The sequence below is a fragment of the Leptonychotes weddellii genome, chromosome 5 (genome assembly GCF_054177405.1).
Source record: "Leptonychotes weddellii isolate Sample4059 chromosome 5, ASM5417740v2, whole genome shotgun sequence".
In the NCBI taxonomy this organism is placed as follows: Eukaryota; Metazoa; Chordata; class Mammalia; order Carnivora; family Phocidae; genus Leptonychotes; species Leptonychotes weddellii.
The window spans coordinates 155,366,763-155,391,450 of NC_138373.1; the positions used below are offsets into that span (position 1 = coordinate 155,366,763).

At 57.3% G+C, this 24,688-nt stretch overlaps 1 protein-coding gene across 1 annotated transcript; it reads left to right on the forward strand.

Annotated features, from left to right (window-relative positions):
• Positions 1-218: 218 nt before the first annotated feature.
• On the forward strand, positions 219-22,902 carry PARVG (parvin gamma). Its single transcript, XM_081822613.1, has 13 exons — positions 219-452; positions 1,563-1,657; positions 3,756-3,820; positions 5,619-5,721; positions 6,685-6,825; positions 7,764-7,879; positions 9,342-9,397; positions 11,762-11,784; positions 14,846-14,904; positions 15,101-15,169; positions 17,222-17,323; positions 21,102-21,174; positions 21,622-22,902. Exons 2-13 carry the CDS (start codon positions 1,579-1,581, stop codon positions 21,729-21,731), a joined length of 996 nt encoding a protein of 331 aa, XP_081678739.1. The 5' UTR covers positions 219-452; positions 1,563-1,578; the 3' UTR covers positions 21,732-22,902.
• Positions 22,903-24,688: the final 1,786 nt, after the last annotated feature.

The window sequence follows — 24,688 nt, forward strand, 5'->3', positions numbered from 1 at the left end:
GCCTGAGGCACGGCTCGAAGTTCGCTAGGGGCGGGGTTGTGGGGGTCTCTGGCCTCGGGCGGCTGGCTGGCTGGCTGGTGCTGGCCACTCGGAGATGGTGAGGCCGGGAGGGACTGGCTTGGGCTGCGTGGTGGGGAGGGGAGAGGGAGAGACGGAAGAAATCGCAGATCCGAGTTGCCTGCGAGGCATCTGAGGGCCAGGAGGTGTGGCTGGGTGGTTGGGGCTCCAGGGACAGAGCTTTCCGGTGGGGCTGTGGAGGCAGCAGGCTCAGCGGCCCAGTGAGGAGGAAGCTGCGTGCAGACGCCTCCGAGCAGGCCCTGCGGAAGCCACAGGCCTGGAGGAAGTGAGCAGTGTGGCCCCTCCAGCCCCCCACGGCTAGGAACTTAACTTTTATTTGGAAGCCAGTGATCACGAGCTTCAGCTTCATTCCCTGGTGTGAAGGAGGCAGCCAGGTGAGTCCTCCTGGCATCTTAGCTCACGGGAGCCCTCGGCTCGGGGCTTTCTGCCTCTCTCTAAAGCTCGGGAGTCAGAGCTCAGTGAGGGAGGGCTCCCGGGGGCTTGTGGAAGCGGACCGCAGAGGACACAGCCTCAGCTGAGGCCGCACGGGGAGGGAGTCGGGCCAGGCGAAGCCCGGAGCCCCTCTGCCCCTCCGGCCCCCCAGGCTCGGAAGCGGCCATTCCTCCCTCCTGGGGCCGGACGGGCAGACGGGCACCATCCCATTGCGTGGCCAAGCGGGCAGCCTCCCTTTCCCCCTGCCACCTCTCCTGAGCTTCATCCAGCGTGCGGGGAAGAGAGGCCACCCGGTTTCAGATGAAGAAACAGGCCCGGGGCAGGGAGGGGCTGCCCGGGGCGGCCGACGGCTTGAGGCCGTTCCAGCTCTGTCCACTCCAGTGCCTTCGGTGAGCTCGGAGTCCGGCCCTGTCTGTAAAGATCTTTGGGACCAGAAAGGGAGGGGATTTGTCCAATGTCACACAAGGAGAATGAGGAGGAGCCAGCCTGGAACCTGGGCCACCTAACCCCCAGGCAAGGCTCTTTCCTTTTCTGTGGCCGTGTCCTTTGAACCGAATCCTGTCCAGAAGGAGCTTGGAGGCCTATCCAGGGGGTAGGGTTGGATCCTCGCCTCAGGGCAGGAGGGAGCTGCCAGCAGCACCCTGGTCCCTGGGCTGGCTGCTAGGGCGATGGGGAGGCTGCGGCCCCTGTGAATGCCCCCATCTTTGGGGGCCTCCCTGGGGGCTGGAGCTGGCCACCATTCTGATGCATGACACCCCAGCCCCAATGTCTGTTTGGGACCAGAAACGCTGGGGGAAGACGCAGGGGCTGAAGAGGGTGGCTGAGCAGGAGAGGAAGTGAGCCCAGCGGAACAGGAAGGAGGCCAGGGCCGGCTTCTGAATGTGCCCGGTCCCGCGGGCCGTGAGCCCAGCCCCCTGCCCATAATGAACCCGTGGAGGGGGCTGCACACACTCTGTAAATGTTGACCCCTCCCATGCTGGCATGAGCAATGAGACCCCCCCAAACCACAGAGAGGCCGAGGATGATAAGCCTTCTATCCCCTGCACCCCCAGGGCCAGCAAGGGAGAAATGGAGTCAGAGTCCTTATACAACCTGCTGCAGCTCCCTAAGGTGACGGGCCCGCCGACGGAGGAGGAACTCCCACAAGGTGCCTGTCCAAGTGGGGCTGGGGGGGGGGGGCGGGCGGGGCGGGGGAGGTGAGGGTCTGCATGGCAGGAACCCAACAGGCGGTTGCAAGCAAGGCGCTGCCTTGCTTTCCAAGTTGTCATCCGGCACCCAGTTCTGTTCGGCCCCTGCCGATGCCTTCTGCTTCACCCTTGACAGCCGCCTGCCCCCGCTTCCAGAATCTTCGGCGGGCATCCCCATTCCCCTCGTGACCGCACATCTCCAGGTTAATGGTGATGTTAAGAGGAAATTCCAACTGCTGCTGTTTATTTAGTAGTAGCAGCATCTCATTTACTGCTCTGAGGGTAGATGTTCCCGCCTCCTTGGCGTACACGAGGAAACTGAGGCCCAGAGAGGAATGTAGCAGGTAGCCTGTGACTCCTTTACTGTGGCGGACAGCAGACATCTGACGCCTCGCGGAATGGGGGCTTGTCGATCTGCTTCCTTCACACGCCTGGGTCCCTTTGCAAAGGGGGGTGGCCGTAGGACGGGGGAATTCCGCAAGTCTGTTTTCTGAGCTTGGGGAGCTTGTGGCCGCTGCCCCTGAAACCTCCCTCCCAGGAGACAGTCGGAAGGGACAATGCAGGTGCCCCAGGCCATCCTCACCCTGTTACAGAAAAGAAGAAAATAGGGAGCAACCCAAAGGTCCTGCTCAGCAGAGGCTTTAAGCGAACTCACTGGAATTTATGTCACCTTTCAAACCTAAGTGTGATGATGGAGAGAAAGGGTTAGATAATTGAAGTGAAAGAGCAGAATGCAACTTGATCGAGATGCTGTGAAGACAGCCTTTCGAGATAGGCGCTGTGGCCGAGAGACCCCCGGGGGTGGTGAGCGAGACCCTGGCGGCCGGGCGGTGGGAGGGGGCCGGGTGCAGGGGTGGCCCAGCGTCACGAGGCTGACTTCCTTTGTCGTCCCGGGGCTCTCTGTTTATAGAGGGTTTGAGGCTGGAAAGTGTCATGAGCAAAACTGCTGTTAGCGGTAGGGCTTAGTTATTTGAAAAAATATTTATTTTGTGTTTTACGGTTGATTTAGAACTATTTGAAGTACTGGCAGGCAGAGCTGGAACGTGTGATGATTGAGAGCGGCAGGAAGCCCGCTCTGAGAAGGGGTGGGGTGAGGGTGGGGTACCACCGGAGCCGTTCACCCACCAACTCCCCAGGCGTTGGTCCAGAGCCGGCTGGTACCCAGCGGGTTAGAGAGCCCTCCTTCTTGTCGGGAGATATGGGGCTGGGTAGTACTTGAAGGTTTTCAGAACGTCTAGGAAAAGCCCCCAGCTGCGTCATATGAAGACAGAGGCATTGCATTTTGTGAATTTGGGCAAGGCAGTCCCCACAAGGTGACTCAGTTTCCCCCATGTTCATTGAGACTAGATGATCTTGCAGTTCCCTCTCAGCCTTGACAAGTGTGGGTTCTGTGAGTCTAGAATGTCAGGAAGCTGCTGACCAGGATCCTGGGGCTCAGAGAGTCAGCCGGGGTGGCCTCTGGGTCCTGCCCACACCAGGGAGCTGGACAGATGCAGGAGGACTCCGCCTCGGGCCCTTGGTGCCCAGCCCCTGGGCTTGCGTGAACCCTGCATCTTCTTAAGTGGGTAGATTTGCCAGATAAAACACAGGAGGCCGAGTTAAATTTGAATTTCAGGCAAGAAATAGTTTTTCAGGCTGGGTATGTCCCCAAAATATAAATATTGTTGTGCCTGAGGATGAGCTAGTGCTCATGAGGGAAATGAGAGGGAAAGGCGTTTAGGGTGTGGTGGGAACAGCATGGCAAAGAAAGAGGCGTGGAGGACGAGGCGTGTCTGGGAAATCCGAGTCACTTTAGACGTTTGCTGCTCAGGGTGTGTGTGTGTGTGTGTGTGTGTGCACGCGCATGCACGTGCTTGTGTGTGTATCTACGACTGTGTGTATGCACGTGTGTGTGTGTGCATGTGTGTGTTTGTGTGTATGTGTGTGTGTGTATGTGTGAAGCACAGGACTAAATATCCCTCATGTCAAGGTACCTGCATACAGGTGACCTGCAGGGAGAGAGCTGCCCAGCTCCCTGCAGTGTCCGCACACATGTGTCATGCTCACCTCTGCTTCCAGGAGAGAAAAAGAAATACCTGCCCCCCACTTCCCGGCAGGATCCCAAATTTGAAGAACTGCAAAAGGTACGGCAGCTTTCTGTGGTCTCTCCTGATTTCTCTGGAGGGGGTCTTTTCACCTTCTTGGGGTGGGGACAGCAGGCCACCTGCGCCCCCCGACCGCAGGCCAGCAGGGGGTGACCCTGCAGGTCCCTGGCAGACCTGTTGAATGACTACATGAAAGAACATTTATTGAGCACCCACTGTGTGCGTTTACATAGATGATCCCAGCAAGCCTCATGATGGTCAAGAGGCATCTGCTGCTTTGCATCCCATGGAGGGAATAGTGAGGCTCAGAGGGGTGACCTGACTGGTGGGGGACACAAGGCTGGCCAGTGGCTGACCAGAACTGGAGTTTGACCCAGGCCCCAAACCGTGTGCCCTTTCACCTGTCAGAGGCAATGGAGAACAGGCAAAATGGGCAGGAATGGGCGTGGTTCACCCAGGTCACCCAGTTTCTCCATGGCTCTGAGTCTGCCGCTGTGGCTCCTGGACCAGCTGAGCACAGGCAGGCTCAGGCCTCCGTTTTCCTCTGCCCTACTTCTCCAGTCTCCACATGGCCTTTCTGTTGCCTCCTCCAGGGAGGCCTCCTGGCCTGTACCACCTTCCAGCCCCAGATTGTGGCCATTTCCCATCCCTTCCTTTCTGCCTCCTGTTCCCTCGCTCCCTCCATCCCACCTCTCCCACCATCAGGCACTGGGATGCAGGGCACAGCCAGCTCGGTCCCTCCTGGAAAACCTGACATGTCTTAGTTTGGGCTCTTCCAAGAGCTGATCCTGAGATAAGGGTTTGGGTGTAAGTAGTGAGTCGGCAGGTAATAGAGGAGACAAGGAAATCAAGTAGGGAAGGGAGATGGGGAGGGAAGGGGCCGCCAGGGCAGGTGCCGCTGGTGGAAGCTGAAGCCTGCTGGGCCCCTCTGGGAGCAGGGGCGGAGGTGGAGGAGCTTGGGGGTTTCCTCACCAGCTCTGGAGTAGCTGGCGCTGCTCCCTTAAAGGCTCAGGGCTCTGCTTCCTGCCCTTCTGGCCTGTTGAGCCCAGGCAGGGTGGGGTGCCCGGGCAGAGCTGCAGAGGGGGTGCCCCACAGCCGAAAGTCTGGGGGATAGGGTGGGACACCCACAGCCCCTGTGCCGGTGTCCTGGGGCTGCCACCACCAAGTACCATGAACCACGTGGCTTAAAACAAGGGGAGTTGATGGTCTCCCAGCCTGGAGGCTGGAAGTCCTAAGTCAAGGTGTGGGCAGGTGGGTTCCTCCCAGAGGTTCTGAGGGGGAACCCATCCCAGGCCTTTCTCCCACCATCAGAGGTCTCCGACAACCCTTGGTGTCCCTTGGTGTGTAGACGCGCCACTCCAATCTCTGCCTCCTTGTCACGGGGCCTCCTCTGTGTTCCCAGTATCTTGTCCTTCCTCTCCTTCTGAGCTTTTACCAGAGGTGCCTGCTTCGTGTCCAGATTTCTACCAACAGCCTCTTCGAGGCAATTTAGGCTTTTCCTATCAAGGGCCTTCAGTGCTCTTCCCAGTTATCCAGTCCCACAGCCACGTCCCCACTTACAGGGACCAGTTACAGTAGCTTCCCGGCACTGACACCTTGCACAGGACAAAAGACAGCTCCACCATGCCCTGGTCCCTGGGAGCCCAGAGCGGGCCCCTAACTCAGCCTGGGAGAGGAGGGAGGGCTTCCCAGAGGAGGTGACATTTGACCTGGCCTTGAAGGATGGGTAGGATTTGGCAGGTGGGAGGAGGGCATTCCAGGCCGAGGTCAGAACAGAGCCAGGTGGGGGACCAGGTGAGGAGTGGTCCCGGGTCAGCCGTCCTCTTGGGATCTGCAGGTGCTAATGGAGTGGATCAATGCCAAGCTCCTCCCTGAGCACATTGTGGTCCGCAGCCTGGAGGAGGACATATTTGATGGGCTCATCCTGCACCACCTTTTCCGTAAGTAGCAGTTCCCAGGGCTGCACGGGTCTGGGCCCCAGCCCCCCAGCCCGGCCCCTCCAGGCCCCCGAGGGTGGGCTCCTCACTCAGCTTCACCCTCCTGCCCCCTGCTGAGTGTCATGTATGGAGCACCTGCTGTTTATAGGCTGCGGTGGATAACAAAGAACCCAGGTCTCCGGCCTCGGGCTGCCCCTGGCTGCTGGAGAAGACAGGCCAGCAGTGAGACGACCCAGGCGGGTAGAGGTGGGCTGGGCTCCTTCCCCGGCGGGGGGGCCTGTCTCAATCTGGAAACGCCTAGTGCTCCCCAGGTCGCCTTTACTCTCAGAGCTGCCTCCTGGCCCCAGGCAGGTCCCCTACCCTGCCCCCAGGTACCCTCCCCCTTGCTGTTGAGATGTCAGGTTTGGTCTACACATCTGCCTTCTGCACAAAGCTGTGAGGTCCCAGAGGCCTGGGGTGGTCCCGATTCCGGTCCTCAGCCGGCCTGGGAGCCCTTTGTAGTTGGTGACCAAATGATCCTACCAGCCCCTTCCCCAGCACCTGCCATGGAGCAGCTGCGGTTAATCCTCAGAAAAACTCTATCCTGTTAGTGTCCCCATTTTACAGATGAGGAAACTGAGAGGCCTAGTCACTTGTCCAAGGTCTCAGAGTGAAGAAGGCGGGGGAGTCAGGATCTGAGCCTAGGAGTCTAGGCCACACAGCCTTGCAGAACGGAGGTGCACAGAGCTATGCAGAGGGCTAAGGGAGCAGGCACGGGGTGGTCAAGGTGAGGGGGCAAGTGGAGGGCAGCTCAGAGGGCGTGGGCTTGCTCAGGTCACACAGCTTATGGAAGGGGAGGTCCCCCAGTGCCCTCCCCCCTTCCCCCTCCCACTGTACTCCCCCCTCCCTCCCCCTCCTCCCTCTTCTGCTTCCCTCCACCCCTCCCCCCACTCCTTCCCTGGCTCTCCCACTCTCTCCTGCCCTTAGAGATTCTGACCGGGCTCAAGCTGGAAGTGGAGGAGATGGCTCTCACTGCCCCGAGCCAAAGGCGCAAGCTCGAGGTGGTCCTGGAGGCCATCAACCACAGTCTGCAGGTGGAGGAGCGGCAGCTCAAGTGGAGCGTGGGAAGTAAGTGGGGCCTCGGCTGGGGCAGGGTCTAGGGGAGGGCGGGGGGCGCCTGGGTCCCTTTGCACCAGTGGCCTCTGTTCACCCAGCAGCTGTGCTCACCTGCCTTTGGTATGGGGACACCCCGGGGGCTTGGAAGAAGCACGGCCTCCTGGGCAAAGTCGTGCACCTGTTGGGAGCAAACAGCCCTATGCACTTCCGGACCGCCGCGGTGTGGACAGCATAAACTGGGTCAACCATGCAGCCCCCGTTTGAGTCCCAAGCACCGCGAGCCCCCACTTGCCTTGTCAGATGGGTGCTACCAATCCTCTTTCATTAATTGGTTTAAGTTATACCTGCAGGGCAGGCTTGTGAGAAACGAGCATGAGCACAGCACCCAGACCCCGACCCCAGCCCATTAGCAGTTCAGTATGACCTTCCCACCATTCGGAACCCCACATCCCTCCCATTTTCCAGATGAGAGCACTGAGGCAGAAAGGGGTTCTGTACCTTCTCCAGGGCTGGGGATGATGATGGAGCCGTTTTCAAGCCCAGCTTTGGTTGGGTCTCATGCCACTGCCTTTACCACTTGGTTTAAAGACTCGCTTTCAATGCCCGATGTGTATAATACTGGCCCTGAATTAAGTCACACTCATCTGAATCCAGCAGTTTCTCCCGGCAGGACCCCGCTGTAGGGCATCGGGTTGCACACAACTGTCAGCAGGGACTGCCTCTGTGTCTGAAGCCCCGTCCACATGGTGCCTTGTGCTGCATTTGCAGAGCGGGGTGACAAGAGCAAAGGGTGACTGTTTTGGGTTCAGAATGAGTGTCTCCAGAACTCTGCCTTCCAGAAGGCTGGACGCAGAGCTCCTTGGTCTTCAGAGGGTGGTTGTGACCACAAAGAGACCTCCATGTGGTCCCAGGTTTGGGCAGCCCCTCAGCTCTGACCTGTGCCCCCCCAGCCATCTTCAGCAAGGACCTGCTGGCCACCTTGCATCTGCTCGTGGCCCTGGCCAACCACTTCCAGCCCGACCTGCCCCTTCCGACCAACGTCCAGGTGGAGGTGATCACCATGGAGGTACGAGGCTGGGCCTCAGGGGACCCCTGTGTGTAGGCTGACCATTTTGGGTCCATATCACCATACCCTGGATTGGGGGTGCTGCATGGGAGGGGACTGACCCTCCCTTGAGATAGATCACATCCCTCCAGGACAGCCGTGGGCGCTGGGCTGGAGCTGTGGGTGGGAGGTGTCGAGAGTCCAGGGGGGCCATAAGTAGGTCTGCAGACTGGCCAGTCCCACTTACCTCAGTAGATAGCATCTGCTGGTGGGGGTGGTGTTAGGAAGGTCCTGGCTGATGGCAGCCATGTCACGTGGGCCATAAGTGGTCATCTGTTCATGGCCTTTTGGGAGCCTTCACAGCCTTGGCCCATAGCACTGCAGTGTTGTTCCTTGGTCACTATGGAGGGCTGTGACTATACAAGGGAGCGTTCTCAGGTTTCTCCACCTGCACCTCCACCTCCACCCTTGCTCTAGCACACTCACAACTGTGCTGAAGTTCATGTCCCTGGAACCCACGGCTTCTCCCTCAGGCAGAGTTTGAGCACCACAAATGGGCCCCCACCTACTCCTGCTCTCCATTACTCCTTCCCCCAACCTCCCAGTACCTGGTGAGCATTGGGACTTCCTGTCTTCGAGCTTACCTTTCACTCAGGTGAAATCATCCTTACTTTTTTCAAAACCATTGATTGAAATTCTCTACTAAGTAGTGTCGTGACTTTGTTTATAGTTCTTATGTAAATCGGAGGTGACTTTATTCCTTCACTCCTTCACTTATTCATTCACTCATTCATCAATCCCTCCACCCACCTGTCCACCCACCCCTCTATCCACCCTTCTACCCATCTATCCATCCATCCATCCACCCACCCATCCACCATCCATCCATCCATCTATCCATCCACCATCTATCCATCCATCATCCATTCAGTCATCCATCCATCCATCTATCTGTCCATCCATCCACCATCCATCCATCCACTCATCCATCCATCATCCATCCATCCATCCACTCATCCATCTACTCATCCATCCTCCATCCATCCATCCACTCATCCGTTTACCCATCCATCTACCATCCATTCATCCATCCATCCTATCTGTCCATCCATCCGTCCATCCATCCATCCATCCATCCGTCTGTCCATCCACCCATCCATCTGGTCATCATTCATTCATTATTCAGATCAACTCATGTTCATTGACTCCCTATGAGCCAGGCACTGGGTGAGACTCTGGGGATACCTGGGGAACAAGACAGACATTGTTCTCATCCTCATGGGGCTCAAGGCTCATGAGAAAAAAAAACATTGAGTCAGGCCACAGTGATGAGAGCTGTCTAGGAACCACCTCTGAGGAGGGGATGAGGTAGAGTGAGCTGGGTTCCTTGGGGCTGCTCTGGCAACTACAGTCTTTTAATGGCTGGCATGGGTCCCTGAGTTTTCTGGGATTACTCAATTTCTTCCCCTTTTTTCTTTCTTAGAGCACCAAAAATGGTCTGAAGTCAGAGAAATCAGTGGAACAACTCACTCAGTGCAGGTGAGGGAAGAACCAGGACCTACAGCAGAGGCCAGGTTATGTTTTTTTGAGAATGGGCCGTGGGGCCTGGGCCCAGGGTCCGATCTACCTGCCCTTTGTGGGAGGGGCCCTCACACCTCCCTAGCTTCCTCTCAGCCCCCAGAGGGCCTTGCTGACCCCTCAGCCCTGCTGGGAGCCCTTCCATCTTGCTGGGCCTCACAGGGCATGGCCCTTTATGGGCTGTTAGGCATGCCAACCCCTGCCAGCTCATTTCATTCTCTGCACAACCCAACAAAACAGGCAGAATTGGGGTTAGAAAAGGGGCTGTGGCTCCCAGTCCTGAGATCACACCATAGCTATTGTGGGCCAGGAGGAATCCAGAACTGGGGTCAGAGGACCCCGATGCCATGTTGGTTCCCCTTTGCCTGGTGCCCAAGTGCTGGATATGGGTGAGGGAATCATCCATGGCAGGGAGATGCTGCAGTTGAGCATAAATGTTATAACAGGATGACAGAACCCCGCTGGCCTCCCAGTGCCCAGAGACACGCGCACCAAACACTCCCTCATACCACCAACATTTATTGAGCACCTACTGTATGTGGGGCAGGAAGCTCTGTCCTTGGGTGTCCATGTCAGCCAGCTGTTTATCTGTTTACCTTCGGTCTGTCTGGGCAAGCAGGATGCTCAGCCAATGAGCTCTTCCCTCTGCCCTCCTGGAGGGAAAGGCTCTCCCAGGCAGTGCTGGCCAGGTCTTTCTGGGTTGGTCTGAGAGTGGGCCTCTTGCAGGAGGTTGTAGGTTCTCCTTTTTCCTCTAACATTTGCTGAGGGCCCACTATGTGCAGGGTGGGCTGTGTAGCTCCTGTGACCCGTTTGACCCTCACAGAGCCCAGCTGAGGAGTCAGTTCTCTCTAGCTCACAGGCTTGGCATGCAGCCCCACCTGGGCTTAGCTCCCCATCGGTGGTATATGAGCTGTGTGACCTTGGACAAGTCACCTCCCACAGTGCTGAGCCTCTGCTCCTCTGAAAAATGGAGACCCATTCTTACCTCGTGGGCTGTTGTGAAGGTTATAGGTAATGTGTGCTTGGGGGCCTTCCCCCACCTGGACTCCCTCCAACCCTGGGGTCCATCCAGTCTATGGCTCCTGTGGGGAGTGGAAGGTAGTGAAATCAATGGAAAGTTGATGACCAGTGTCCACTGTGACCCAAGCACGTGTGCTGAGCAGGGCAAAGATTAGGAGGAGGCCGACTTTTGCTGGCCCCTCATGCCAGGGCATCCGGTTCACATGCAGGCCCATTTAACCTTCCCCAGGGCACCCCGGGAAGAAGCCTTGCTCCCCTCTGACTCAGTGAGGCTGAGTGACCTCGCAGTCACCCAGCTGCTCGGTGACGCTGACCTGGCTCCTCCTCTGAGCCAAAGCTTCAGGGTCTGGAAATGAGCCTGGGGGGCTTGAGTGGGAAGGTGTCATCTGTTCATGATGCCACATTCCTGCCCCGCTTAGGATCCTACAATCATCCTTCTCCACCCCTTTATGAACTTGGAACTCCGTGACGGCTCCCCTCAGCTCCCAGCCAGTGTCTCGGGCAGCACGGGGGCGTCTCTCCCTCTGGCACCGTGGTTCACGCTGATGAGCTCCGGGTCTCTGCTTTAGGCTGCCCGCTCTGCCCTGCACAGCCCAGTCCCCTGCTGAGGGCCACGGTCATGGGGGCGGGGTCATGGCACCTGGCTCCCCTGGGACCGCCTGGCCTGCTTTGGGCCCAGATCCTTGCTTCTCAGGGGTGGGGCTGGCGTGGAAAATTTGACACAAAGTCAAAGGAAAACCATTCAAAACAAGAAACACAGAGTGAAAGAAGCCAGACCCAGAAGAGTGTGTGCTGTGTGATTTCACCAACACGCACTCCTGGAACAGGCAAAACACATGCACAGTGGGAGGGATCAGAGCAGTGGTAATCCTGGTTGGGGGGTCATGGGGGTGGCAGGGGGGAAAGCACGTGGGGGTGCTAGGAAGGGTCTCTATCTCTTTGGGGTGCTGATCCCACAGGGGATATGTAAAAATATACCCGTGATAAACGTACAATTTGTGTGTCTGGTCGCACATATAATGCCTCCCGCCCCGACCAAAATGACAACCACAGAAATGATAAAACCCAGACATAACTCGGTGCGGAAACCTCCAGGGAAGGGAACGGGCCTCTTTCTGGCCATTTGCTCTGCACAAGGGCCCTCCCTGCCTGCTTACGAAGCTGCGGGGGAAGAAGGAGCCGCCAGCTTCGTTGTCAACTCTGCACGTGCCAAGTCTTGTCATATGAAGAAACTAGAGGTCTGAGGACGGTATATATATTTTTTAACCATTTCTTTGCCTTTCTCCCCCTACAATTTCCCTTTAGCACAGACAAGGACCAACCTGCGCGTGAGTACTATTGTACCCTAAGGGGATCTGTTCCTCTTGGGTGTGTGTTGACACAGATGTGATGACGAGGGGTGACTTGCTGGGCATTCTCACCCCCTTTGCGCCCTCGAGCCTTCTTCTGGTCCATTTGTCCCTCCTCCTGTCTGTCAGTGCGTCCATGGATCCGGCTATTTCCTCTCCTGGTACTGCTCATGTGGGGGAGAGATTTATAATCCCCACTGGTGGTGACGGTGGGGTTGTTACACACGTGTGGACTCTGGAGCCAGATGGCCTGGGTTCGAACACTAGTGCTTCCTCTCGGCAGCTGTGCGAACCTGGGCAAGTGCCTTAGCCTGTCTGTGCCTCAGCTTTCTCATCTGTAAAATGGGATTAATGACGGCACCTACCTCTTGGGCTGGTGATGAGGGTTGAAAGAATTTGCAAATGTGCTTAGCACAGCGTGGGTACCTCATCGTGGCTGGTCTGGGACGTGGCCGCTGCTCTCGTGACAGACCTCTTCACCCATTGACTGGTCCAGCCATTCCTTCCTTCCTTCCTTCCTTCATTTTTTATAATTGTTTATTTTAGTTTTCTTTCTTCTGTTTTTTGGTATTGATGTGAACTCATGGACTTTTTTTTTTTTTTTTTTTAGAGAGAGTGGGAGGAGGTGGAGGGAGAGGGAGAGAGAATCTTTTTTTTTTTTTTTTTTAAGATTTTATTTATTTATTTGACAGAGAGAGACACAGCGAGAGAGGGAACACAAGCAGGGGGAGTGGGAGAGGGTGAAGCAGGCTTCCCGCTGAGCAGGGAGCCTGATGCGGGGCTCAATGCCAGGACCCTGGGATCATGACCTGAGCTGAAGGCAGACGCTTAACGACTGAGCCACCCAGGGGCCCCGGGAGAGAGAATCTTAAGCAGGCTCCCCACTCAGTGCAGAATCCAATGTTGGGCTTGATCACATAACCCTGAGATCATGACCCTGAGATCATGGCCTGAGCCAAAATCAAGAGTCGGATGCTTAACTGACTGAGCCACCCAGGCGCCCCCAGAACATGTAAATTTTTATTTGTTCCATATGTTTTAATCAGTGCAGTATTTTTTCTTTTTTATACTGACATTATACCATCTATAGCCAATGAGGATTTTATTTATTTGTCAGAGAGAGCATGAGAGCACGCACAAGCAGGGGGAGCAGCAGAGGGAGAGGGAGAAACAGACTCCCCACTGAGCAGGGAGCCCAATGTGGGGCTCGATCCCAGGACCCCGAGATCATGACCTGAGCCGAAGGCAGACGCTTAACTGACTGAGCCACCCAGCATCCCTCATTCATTCATTCTGCAGCCGGTTGGCCTGATTGGCTGTTCATCCATCCATCCACCCACCCACCCTTCTATCCATCTATCCATCCATCCATCCACCCACCCACCAGTCTATCCATCTATCCATCCATCCACCCACCCACCAGTTTATCCATCTATCCATCCATCCACCTACCCACCCTTCTATCCATCTATCCATCCATCCATCCACCCACCCACCCTTCTATTCATCAGTCCATCCATCCACTCACCCACCCTTCTATCCATCTATCCATCCATCCACCCACCCACCCACCAGTCTATCCATCTATCCATCCATCCACCCACCCACCCACCAGTGCATCCATCATCCATCCATCCCAACATGATTTTCCTCCCTAAGCCCGCCACACTTAGGACACATTGCTGTATGGGCCGGGGGTTCCTTTAGGGGCACCCCACCTGGAGAGCTGGAAATAATGTCCTGTGAGGGGCTTCTGAGAACAGGCTGAGGGAGGATGTGTGGGGGAAGGAAGGAGAGGGGAGGTGCAGGGAGGCTGGCTGGTGTGTGTGTGTGTGTACACGTGTGTGTGTGTGTGTGCGTGTGTAGGGCAGCATGAGGATGGGGGTTGTTGCTCAGGGAACAGAGCTTGTCGGGGGGGCAGCATGAGGGTGGGTCACATGGTGAGGGGCAGGGACACAGAGCAGCACCTCCTCACAACCCTTTTCTAGCACATTCACGCTGTTCCGGCTCCTGTCGACTGAGCACACGTTTGCCTTCCATTTCCTGGCTCCTTTAGGGACACGATTCCCCTGAGCACGGGCCAAGGGGTCTGGAAGGAACCACTGGTGTTTCCACCATGTTTATGGGTGCATTTGAAAGGGCATGCTGTTATCTGGTGCTACCTTTCCCTTTCACTAAAGAGGGAACCGAGGCCCAGAGAGGTGAAGTGACTTACTCAGGGTTGCACAGCTGCTGAGTGGCAGAGTCGGAAGGTAATTTCTGCTAGCTAGCTGGGGCATTCGGTGCCGGAGGACTGGTCTCCCCCAGGGAGATGCGTGGGCTGCAAATATTAGGAAGATAGCTTGTGGGAAAAGGGCATTCATCTGAGGACTCGGGTGTCTGAGGCGGGCCCAGGGCCTGAGCTGCTGAGCTGCCAAGATGCCTCTTTTGTTCCCGAGTCTCACAGGCATGACTCAGCTGCTGAGGGTGCTGGCCTTTTGCATGGTGCAGGGCTCGATGTCCTCATTCTGCCAATCCAGAGATGCTGGGGAGGAGACCTATAGGCTGAGTGTCCGGGTGGGGCTGGCCCCTGCTCAGCCACCTATGTCCGCTCTGGAACCTGTGGGCAGAGCAGGGGCCTGGGAGGAGGCAGGGCAGCTTCCCGAGGACGGGGTGGTGGCGGAGCAGACACCATAGGCATCCACTACAGAAAGGAGGACCATTAGTGAAGCCCTACTGTGTGCCCAGCCACCACGCCAAGTGTGTTATGTGGCCCCAAATTTCATCTCTGCAACGACCCCATCTAGTAGGTATTACCAGCCATACTTTGCAGATGAGGACACCAAGGCACAGAGAGGGGAGGCAGTTCCTCCTGGGCCACACAGCCAGGGGAGCAGTGACCCAGACAGACCCAGGCCCGTTTTTTAAATTCAAGAACCCGGAGGTAGAACGATAGCTCCCTCTGGACTGGGGACCCTGAGAAACTTGTATGGAAATACAGTCCCTGTTTGGCCCAAAGACAACGGCATGGTAATGAGGTGTTTATTGGGTCTGTCTGCAGAGGACATCTTTGATGAATTATTTAGGCTGGCTCCGGAGAAAGTGAACACGGTGAAAGAGGTAAGAGAGATCAAAGCTCCCAGTCGCGCTCCCGCTTGTCCACCCTGAGTCCTGCAGGATGAAGGGGAAGGAACAAGGCCCTCGCTCCTCACCTGCTGTGCTTTGGAAGCCACGCAAGGGGCTTTCTGTCCCCTCCCGAGCGGGAAGGTGGCAAACCGGAGCCCTGGGCCTAAGGTCCTTGTCCTTCCTCGGGTAGGCCATTGTGAACTTTGTCAACCAGAACCTGGACGGCCTGGGCCTGTCTGTGCAGAACCTGGACACCCAGGTAGGGACTCAGCCGTGGGGCCCCCAGGCAGGGAAGGGCCATGGGGTGCAGGTGGGGAAGAGGGTCCTGCGGGGCCCTGGGAGCCGGGTCCTGCCCCTGTGTGGCCCAGGTTGTGTCGCCTCTCAGAGCCGTGGGGTCCTCCTCTCTAGTGGGGGGCTGTTGCTGGGAGGTAGCCTCACCAACCAGGGACACTGCGGGGATCTCGCGAGGCAGGGACTGTGGGTTCCCCCATGCGGTTGGAGCCCCCCTCGTGTGACTGCATTTGCTCATGGTGTCACGTGCCCGGCGCTGTCTTAGAGCCTCTGTGGGCCCCCCAGTTGCCCAGCCCGCCACAGCTGACTTCACCGAGTGCCACCGTGGGGCAGGACAGAATCTTACCAGTCAGCCTTGTGCAGGGGGCCACGGCCTTCCATGAGGACACCGTGCACCCGTAATGCCCCCTCAGCACAGAAGGGAACAGAGAAGCTGGGAGGCTAGTTGTCAGCCCGGGGCCTTCGGGGGGCGATGGAGCCTGCTGGCCACTGGCCTCATCCACCTGCCACCATGTTTCCGCCCATGCAGCGTGGTGGCCGTGGGGGAGGGAGGTGGAAGGCAGGTCTGGCCCCCGGTGGGCCAAATGGCTTATGGTGATCTTAGCCAGAGCTGCTGACTTCTAACGCACCTGGCATTAGCCAGCGAGGGATGGGCTGCCAGGTACCTAAAGGCAATAAAGTCCTCACTATGTGCCAGGCCCTAAACAAAGTGCTTTACATCCAGTAACTCCTGCATCCTCCTGACAGTCCCTGCGCGGGGAGCAGATACTACCCCATTTTATAGATGAGGACACTAAGACACAGAGATGCCGAAGAACTCATGCAAGGTCACCCAGCAATAGAGCAGAGGACCCGGGATTTGAATCCGGGGTGCTGAGGCCCACAGTTTGTGCGCATCAGCACGTCCCACGGTGGCCACAGGAGAAGCCGTGTGTGACATGGTGTGGTGATGTGGCAGGCTGGCGATACCAGGCTCTGGACCTGATGGGTACCAGATGGACACGTGCGGCCTGAGCTCCAAGGACACCTCCTTCACATTATCTGCGTGGCCTTGGCTTGGCCTTCTCTGAACCTCAGGCTCCTCTTCTTTTAAAATGAGTTTAAGGAGACCAGCCTCATAGAATTGGGAGCGACAAATAAGATGATGAACCTCTGGTGTTTACCATAGGACCTGGTACACTGTGGACATGCCATAAATGCTGAATTTGGGGTTTTATTATATCTTATGTGGGTATATAAGGATGATCCTGTAGGTTTCCATTTTACCTGCTTCTCGTCTTTCTCTCTCCCTTGGCGAAGGAATGGCGTTCGGAAAATAATGATATGTGGGAGGACCGTATGTAGAGACTGTCGGATAAAGGGAGAAGTTGAAGTCCCTGGTATTTTGGGGGTATTACCAGGGAATATCAGCAGAAGAGATTTCAGACCGAACTAATAACATCGGAACAGACTTAATATGGGGAAATTCTATTAAGGACTTCGAGTGGTGGTTTTCCCTCCAATAGCTAATCTTGTGTTTTGTATCTTTGAAGAGATTGAGTAGGATTACGCTAGGATATGATACGCTGCTGGCGGGCTGACGGCTTTATCTCTGACCATACAGACCGAGCAGGCAGAAATATTAATGTGGCAGCCAGCAAAATGAGCCCCGTGTGCTGTTCTCTGCCTCTTCCGGAGGAATAATTTTACACCCAACTCTGTTTTCTCCTGTGCTCCTGTAGCTCACGGATCAGTATGTGGTTTAAAAAGCAATATTCAGCTATCTCACAAGATAATGTGAAAAGAACCTATTTTATGGAGCGTGTGGTCTGTGTCAGGTGGCCAGTGAGTGCTCGCTACCTGCTGCCGCCGATGTTTACAACACACTGCAAAGGTCGGGGATGTTGTCTTTAAGTCTCAGAAAGACAGTTGAGACTCAGAGAGGTGCGTGCTTCCTGCAGCACCACACAGCCCGCAGGAGGCAGAGCGGGAGGCAGAGTGGGAGCCCTGGGCCGTCTGCCTCCAACGCTCTCCTCTGCAGTTTGCAGACGGGGTCTTCTTACTCTTGCTGATTGGACAACTGGAAGGCTTCTTCCTGCACTTGAAGGAATTCTACCTCACTCCCACCTCTCCTGCGGAAATGGTAAGTTTTCCAGAGGTTTCCTTGATGTAGGCCTTATGGAGTTGGCAATACCAGTCTCCTTATTCACTTCCAGGAGAAGTGAAGGGTGGAAGGGAAGTTTGTTTGGTTGTCCATATATCTACCCATCCATCCACCCATCTACCCAATTCATCCGCCCATTCACCTGCCTGCCCATCCATTCATCTGTCTATTTATCTACTCATCCACCCATCCACCCATCCATCCATCCACCCATCCATCCATCCACCCTCACACATATCCATTGACTTGCCTATTTGCCCATCTACCCAGTTTATTCATCCATTCACCTGCCCACCCATCCATCCATCTGCCTACTTATCTGCTCATCCATCCATTTACCTGCCCATCCATCCATCCATCCACCCATCCATCCATCCATCCATCCATCCATCCATCCATCCATCCTCACACCTATCCATTGACTTGCCTATTTGCCCATCCACCCAGTTCATCCACCATTCACCTGCCCACGCATCCATCCATCCATCCACCCACTTATCTGCCCATCCATCCATCCATCCATCCATCCACCTCTCCAGCCCCCATCTGCCATCTGATCCTTCATTTCTTGAGGTCCTGCTTGGTGTCAAGCTGTGGCATGTGGGTCATAAAGATAGTCCCACACAGCTCCTGTTTTTGAGGGCTTCTCAGTCTATACCCACTGTACTCTCAGTGATGTGTGGTTCCCCAGGGCCACAATGAAGTGTGTTGGTTCAGGGAGGGTGGGTCAGTTGGAGACCCAGAGGAAGGAGCGGTTGCTATGATCTGAAGGAGTCTGGGAGGGCATAAGAGGTGACACATATTGTTGATCAGCATTTGCTTTGCAGAGTGAGGGCACCCCAAGGGGAGGGAACAGCATCAGCAAAGGTTCAGGTGTGGACAGAAGCACGGAAATCTCAGGGTTGCGTCCATCTGTGGTTTGCGCTGCTGCAGGGGTGGGCCAGGGCATGGCAGGGGTCAGGAGTCTCCCTGTGGCCCCTGCAGGCTGGTAGGCTGCTTGCGGGACGTCTACACCAGTCCAGGCAGGAGGGTCTGCGTCCTGACCCGGGGAAGCCGGGGAGAGGATGACAATGCTGGTGGCAGTGACAGGCTTGCCTACATCCCCACGCACAGCCTCCCCGCCTGGCGGGCTCCCATTCCCCTGCTCTGCTCTTCAGCCCACTGGCCTCCCCAGCCATCCCGCAGGGCGCCACGGTGCTAGAGCTCCTGCGCTCTCCCCGCTCGGGGTATTGCCCGGGCTGTTCCCCTGCCGGGAAGGCCCCTTCCACAAGAGACATCGACCTGCCAGTGAGGGCAGGGGATTCTCACTCCTCTGCAGATGAGGGGCAGCACCGGACCCCATCATCCGGCCCCACGTCGGGGCAGACGTGGCAGGGGAACCAGAAGCCTCGGTCCGGTCCCTGCTCCACCACCAGCTCACGGCCTGCACCTTGGGCTTCTCGTTTCTTCCCCGTGGGCTCACAATCCCTGCCCTGCCCACCCCTCAGACCACCCAGACGGAGTCTGGAGGGTCACAGAGGGGAAGCATCGAGGGCGGGCGGTCCCTGGGGCCCCTGGCCTGCTCGGGACCGGCCAGGAGTCTTCGTGAGCATCAGCCCTACCGGAGGTGATGCTGGAGGCGTGGCTGAGATGCGCTAGAGCACTGGGCAGGTGGCGGCCTGCCCAGGACCCCAGGTGGCCTGCTTAGCTCTGTCCACGCCAGGGTTGCTGTGGCCCGCTGGGAGGCACCCCCTTTATCTCTCCACAGTGGCTTCTTCTGTAGAGCAGGAATACGAAGCAGGGCTGCAGGCCAGTTCCCAGAGCCAGCCTTGGGGCCGTTTGTGGGAGAAGGAAAGATGTCTGTCCCTTTGGCCTGCCTGTGGCCCTGGGGAGGGTGAGAGCCGCAGTCCTGGGGATGGATCAGACCTGTGCTGGGCCACTGGGAGGGCCCAGGAGGGTCAGAGCCCAGCTGAGGTGGTGGTGCTTACCCTACAGCCAGAAGGCAGAACACGGAGGTGGGGGAGAAGGCAGGAAGATGGAAGAGCACAGGCCACACGCAGGCCAGGGAGCCTGGGGAAGGGGCTCAGAACCGGGACCCAGAACAGCACTGGTGTCCCCTCTTTGTTACTTAGGTGTTGGGATTCATGGGACTTCAAAGCCTCTGCCCAGGATTCGGCATGCTCGCAAACCCCAGTTACAAGCCAGGGACAAGCATTCTTACTCCTGATGTCCCTGGGGGCCGTGAGCCCGCTCTAGCCACCGATTTTAGAACCAACTTCCCAATCTGAGCCATACTGCATAGCGGGGGCGAGAAACAGCCTCTTTGCTCAGACCCCAAGAATGAATTTTTATAGGACATTGTAGGTAACCTCAGCCGTAGGAGCGTATGATCAAAATGCCAAAGAAGTTATTAGCTGGAGGGCGGGGACCACAGCCCTCCGCCGGTGGGACACCCGAGGAATCGTACGTAATCTTGGCAGAGTGTCCCCTCGAAATTGGATGCCTTATTATCACACCTTCCTTGCCACTGGTGTTTATGTGAGGCCGTCATCCCTTCCAGGAAGACAAGCGAGGGACAGAGGGAGGGAGGCGACTGTCTGCTCTGCAGAAATCAAAACACTGGCATCGGGAATCGTGGGCTTCCTCCCACATTCAATTATTTCTCCCTGGGAGGATTTGAGCACATCCTCCTGGATTACAACCTGCCCTCAGCTCCGTGCAACGTGGTGGTTTTACTTTTATAATCTCAGGCCGTGCATGGAAGGGAAGTGACACCAGGGGTAGAGCATGCTGAGACGTCTCTGGAGCCTGCAGGGCTCAGGTCGAGTATGGGCTTGACGAGCTGAAGCAAGTGTGATCATTTTTATAGTGTCAAGAGACAGTTCTCAAGGCACCAACTCCATGAGGGCAGGGAGGGGGTCTGGTTTGGCCCCCTGCTGCACGGCCAGCCCATAGTAGATGCTCAATAAATGTATTTTAAATAAGCGAGTGGACAAAGTGTTTCCAAAACACTGGTCCCACGAGGTGCTCCACGACAAGTGGATCCTATGGTCAAACAGCTTGGGAAACCAGCTTTAGACCTGCTTTGCCCCACACCAGGCCGCTGTCCCCAGGAGAAGGGCAGGGTCTTTTTGATTGTATTGAGGCCTAAGGGAGAAACTAGCCACGAATAGGGAAAACCCCGCTAACAGAGCGTGTGCTTTGAGCCAAGGGCTGTCCGGGCCCCCCTGGGCTCCTACCCGGCACCCTGGATCAGGACACGGGGCAGATGGTGGTGACTCCACTCTGCAGGTGAGCAAGGTAGGCCCAGGGGTGCCAAGCGACTTGCTGGAAGTTACCCCATGAGCAGGGATCTGAACCCACGAGCGCCTCGGCATGGGCAGCTGCTCCAGCCTCCAGCCCACTTTGCACGGACATCAGAGTGAGACAGACCTGGTTCTGCCACTTTCCATCTTGTAAGCTTGTGTGAGCCCCTTGGCCACTCTGCACCTTGCTCTCCTCAGCTGTTTCCGATGGGGCCTCTGTTGCCCACAGTGCTGGGGCTGCATCAGAAAAGGCCAGGATAAACCTGTGTTCTTTTCCCTGCCTAAGTCTCCTTGCCCGGCAGGACTTACCTCTAGGTGTCACCTCCACCAGGAAGCCTTCCCTGACCTCCGGACCAGACGCCCCTCCCCATAACTGCCTTCCCCACTAGAGGTGGCCTCCTTGAAGTGTGAGGCCTGGGACTTGGGGGCCCAGGCCTGGGTTGGGGCTAACATCTGGTGGGCTCTTATCACAGCTGCACAACGTCACCCGTGCCCTGGAGCTGCTGAAGGACGAAGGTCTGCTCGACTACCCCATCAACCCCGAAGGTGAGAGCGTGGCCCACGTGGGTGCTGCGGTGTCGGGGGACGGCCTGTGTCGGGGTGGTCCTCTTGCTTGGCACGGGGCCTTCCCACGACGGGAAGACAGCTTCCACCCACCCTGCTGGAGGAGGGGGCCCGGGGAGAGGACACAGGCAGGGGACTGGGGACCCCAGGGCAGGCTGTCCAGACGGATGAGACCTTGAGGAATTATATGTGGGGGGCACCGCAAGAGGGTGCAGGGGAGGACTGGGTGGGAGGAGGGAGGCAGGGCCATGTGATGGGTCCCAGGACTCAGGCCTAGCATGACCAACCGTCCTGTTTGACCCCGGGTTTAGCCCTGACGTCCCGTGTCCCAGGAAGCCCCTCGTTCCCGGGCCAAGTGGGACTGTGGTCACCCCCCTCCTCGCCCTGGCCGAGGCCTCACCAGCTGTCCTGCTCTCCTCTGGCCCGCAGACATTGTGAACAAGGACGCCAAGAGCACGCTGCGCGTCCTCTACAGCTTGTTTCGAAAGCACAAGCTGCAAGAAAGCACAGATAGCATGCCCCGTGGATCCCCCAATTAGCGGTCACTGCCCCAGAAGCTGCTTCCCGGAGCCTGCCTGCCTGCAGCAGCCGCGGGAAGACCCAAGGGCCCCAGAGGGACCTGCCCCACCGCACAGCCCGTGCCCCCCGTTTCCTGTGTGTCTGCGGCGTGCCGGCCCTGCCCCCACCCCCATTCCCGTGTCCAAGTATCTTTGAACTCAGCAGGCATGCATGGATCTGTTTTGAGCCACCCCCTGGCCTCACTCAGTTTATATTAACAAGTGTTATTTCTGGGAGGGATCTGGGGAGGCTGTAGTGTCCTGGGAGAGACAGTTCAATCTGCATGTGTACGAGCTCGCCCCCCTCCCCTCCCCAGTGCAGCTCCCCTTCCCACGGGCCAGGCGTGGAAGGTGCTCAGAGTCCCATCTCCCAGGGCACCCGTGGGGGCAGCTGAGAGCCCAGTGATGCTGACCTTCCCTGAGGCTCCAGGGCCTGACCTTGGGAGCAGAAAGGACTCTTGGGTGTCAGGGCAGATGGCCAGAGGCCCCAGCCTGCCCACAGTTAGCTATTGCTAGCCTGTCTCTCCCTCAGGGGGATGGACGTGGCTCCAAAACCAAGCCCCCGAGCCCCTTGGGGCAGTTAAGTTGGTTACTTGCCAGAGGAACCGTGGGCCAGGCCCCACCCCACAACGGTGGCAGAGAACCTTGCCCAGAAATCCCGAAGGAGAAATCTTTGTGGTCTCCCAGTCTGTCCCGGGGAGGGGCCTTGCTCTCTCTCTGCTGAGACTTGGCACTTGCTGCCTATGTTTCGCAAAGAATAAGTCCCTGGAGGAGGGCTGACCATGGCCGTCCCAGTAGCCGACGTGGGGCGGGAACCAACCAGGACAAGGCACAGGGGCCAGGGGGGCAGGGCTGACAGGGGAGGGCTGAGGTGGGCCCCCCGGGGCTGCCGCTGGGCTTCTCCCCTGCATTCCCAGCTCAGGACCCCCATCGAGGACAGAGCCCGCTAGGTCTGGGGTCATCACAGTTTGACGGCCTTGGCCTTGGGGAGGGGCTTTGCGGTAGGGGCTGGTGCGGGCCAGGCCATCTCTGCTCCCCGGGGCCGCCGCCACCGCTGTGCCCATTGGGAGCATTACCTGTGTATCATCCGGAGTATCTCCTGCTCTGAAACCTCCTTTGTCTGATATTAATACAGCAAGGTATCTTTTCCGTCTTTCTACTTTCCAACTCTCTGTGTCTCTGTATTTAAAGAGGATTCCTTACAGACACAAATAGTTGTATCTTTCTGACCAATCTGAATGCCTCTGCCTTTTAATCACAGGATTCAATCAGGTTTTTTTTACTGTGGTAAAACACACTCGATAGGCTGGCCATTTTGGCCATTTTGAAGTGTATGGTTCGGTGGCATCAAGTACCCTCAAAGTGCTGTGTAACCATCACCACCATCTGTCCCTCGAATTCCTTCCATCTTGCCAAACTGAGACTCTGTCCCCCTTAGACAGTAACTCCATCCCCCACCCCCTGCCAGCCCCTGACACCCCCCATCCCCTCCCCCTTCCTGACCAGACCCAGGGGCGCAGCTTCCCTTGGGGGACCCACCCCACTCTCCATGTCCATGTCAGAGCTCGCCCCTTCCCTTGTCCCACCTCCTGATGCCCCATCTCAGCCTCCTGGCCCCCAGGCCACAGATCCATGGCTCATCCAGAACCCCTTCCCGGGGAACCAAGTCTTGCCCTCAGCTTGCCTCTTAAACTCACACCCTCCTCTCTTCTCCTCTGCCTCTGGAGCTGTCCAGGCTCTCACCCCCATGCGGGGCCAGGATACGGTGACTCCGCAGCTGGGCTCTCTACTTTTCTCCCCTTTGACCCCAGCTCCGCACCAACACTTGGGGTTTTTCTGTCCTGGGATCGTGATTACATTAGTATCCTGCTTTAAATTCCCCCTGGTCCCCAGCCTCTCCGCAGCATCCGATGCCCTGGGCCCTCCCGGCATGCCGGCCTTGTGGTCTACCCCCTGCCCCACCCCAACCCTTCCCGTCTGCTTTCAGCTCGGTTTCCGGGCCTTTCTGCTGCTGCCCCTGCCTGAGATGCCCATCCCCCTGTTCCAGGAGCTTAGTTTTCACAAAGTGACGATCCTTGAGGAGTCAGTGAGGGAGGGGGAGCCCCCGGTGGCATGGGGTGGACGCCTGGGGGTCCTGCCTGGCGCTTGGAGGCTGTGGAAGCCATAGGTCTCACAGAGGAGACCAGGGAGGCGGACAGGGAGCCCTTCCCTCCGTTTAGCTGGCTGTCCCTGCCCCCCACCCTGGGGAGTCTGACTCCTGCAGGGGTTGCGGGGGAAGTGGGAAGAGGGATGATGACAGTGGCTGAACGGGAGGACAGGCAGGCCTGAGAAGAAGCTGGCAGTCTGGGGCCGGGTGTGCAAACAGCTTTGGAGTGACGGGAAATGCCTCGAAGGAAGGCCGGGGTGCTGCGGAGTTGAGCCGCTTCCCAAAATAATCCAGGGGGGCAGCTGTCGCAGATTCTGAAACTGGGTCTGGCTGCCTGAGCGGCAGGAAGCCCCGGGCCCCACACCAGCCCCACTCTGGGAACAGATGGCACTAGGAATATTTTTTCTTTTACCAAAGGCAGCTGGTAAGCGAACAGCTTGTCTGGAGAGAAGTGTGTTCCTCCCTGCTCTCTCTCTCTCTGGCAACAGATCAGTGCCGCTACCTCCCCTCCTCCAGTCCCTGCCCCTATGGGCTCTTTCTCTGTAAGAGGCAGGGGGACATCACAGGCCTTTCTTACCTGGGAGCTCGTGGGGTCCTCACCCATGGGTGGGTTTAACTTAGGGAGCGGCCAGGGTGCCTTGATCTTGGGGCAGCAGGTTCTGGGAGTCCTGGCTGGTTGGGCAGTGGATGATGGGGATGTCCCGGACATGATTCTTCCAGGAAGAGCCAGCCAACTGATCTGGGTTGGCCAAAAACTGCACGAATTCATTCAATTATCCACGAGCATTTCAAA

Excerpts from the sequence above, each read along its gene's own strand:
- PARVG (XM_081822613.1), top strand. The coding sequence starts at position 1,579 with ATGGAGTCAGAGTCCTTATACAACCTGCTGCAGCTCCCTAAGGTGACG. Across the intron at positions 9,398-11,761 it reads GAACAACTCACTCAGTGCAG|CACAGACAAGGACCAACCTG; the intron begins GTGAGGGAAGAA and ends ATTTCCCTTTAG. Across the intron at positions 21,175-21,621 it reads CTACCCCATCAACCCCGAAG|ACATTGTGAACAAGGACGCC; the intron begins GTGAGAGCGTGG and ends TCTGGCCCGCAG.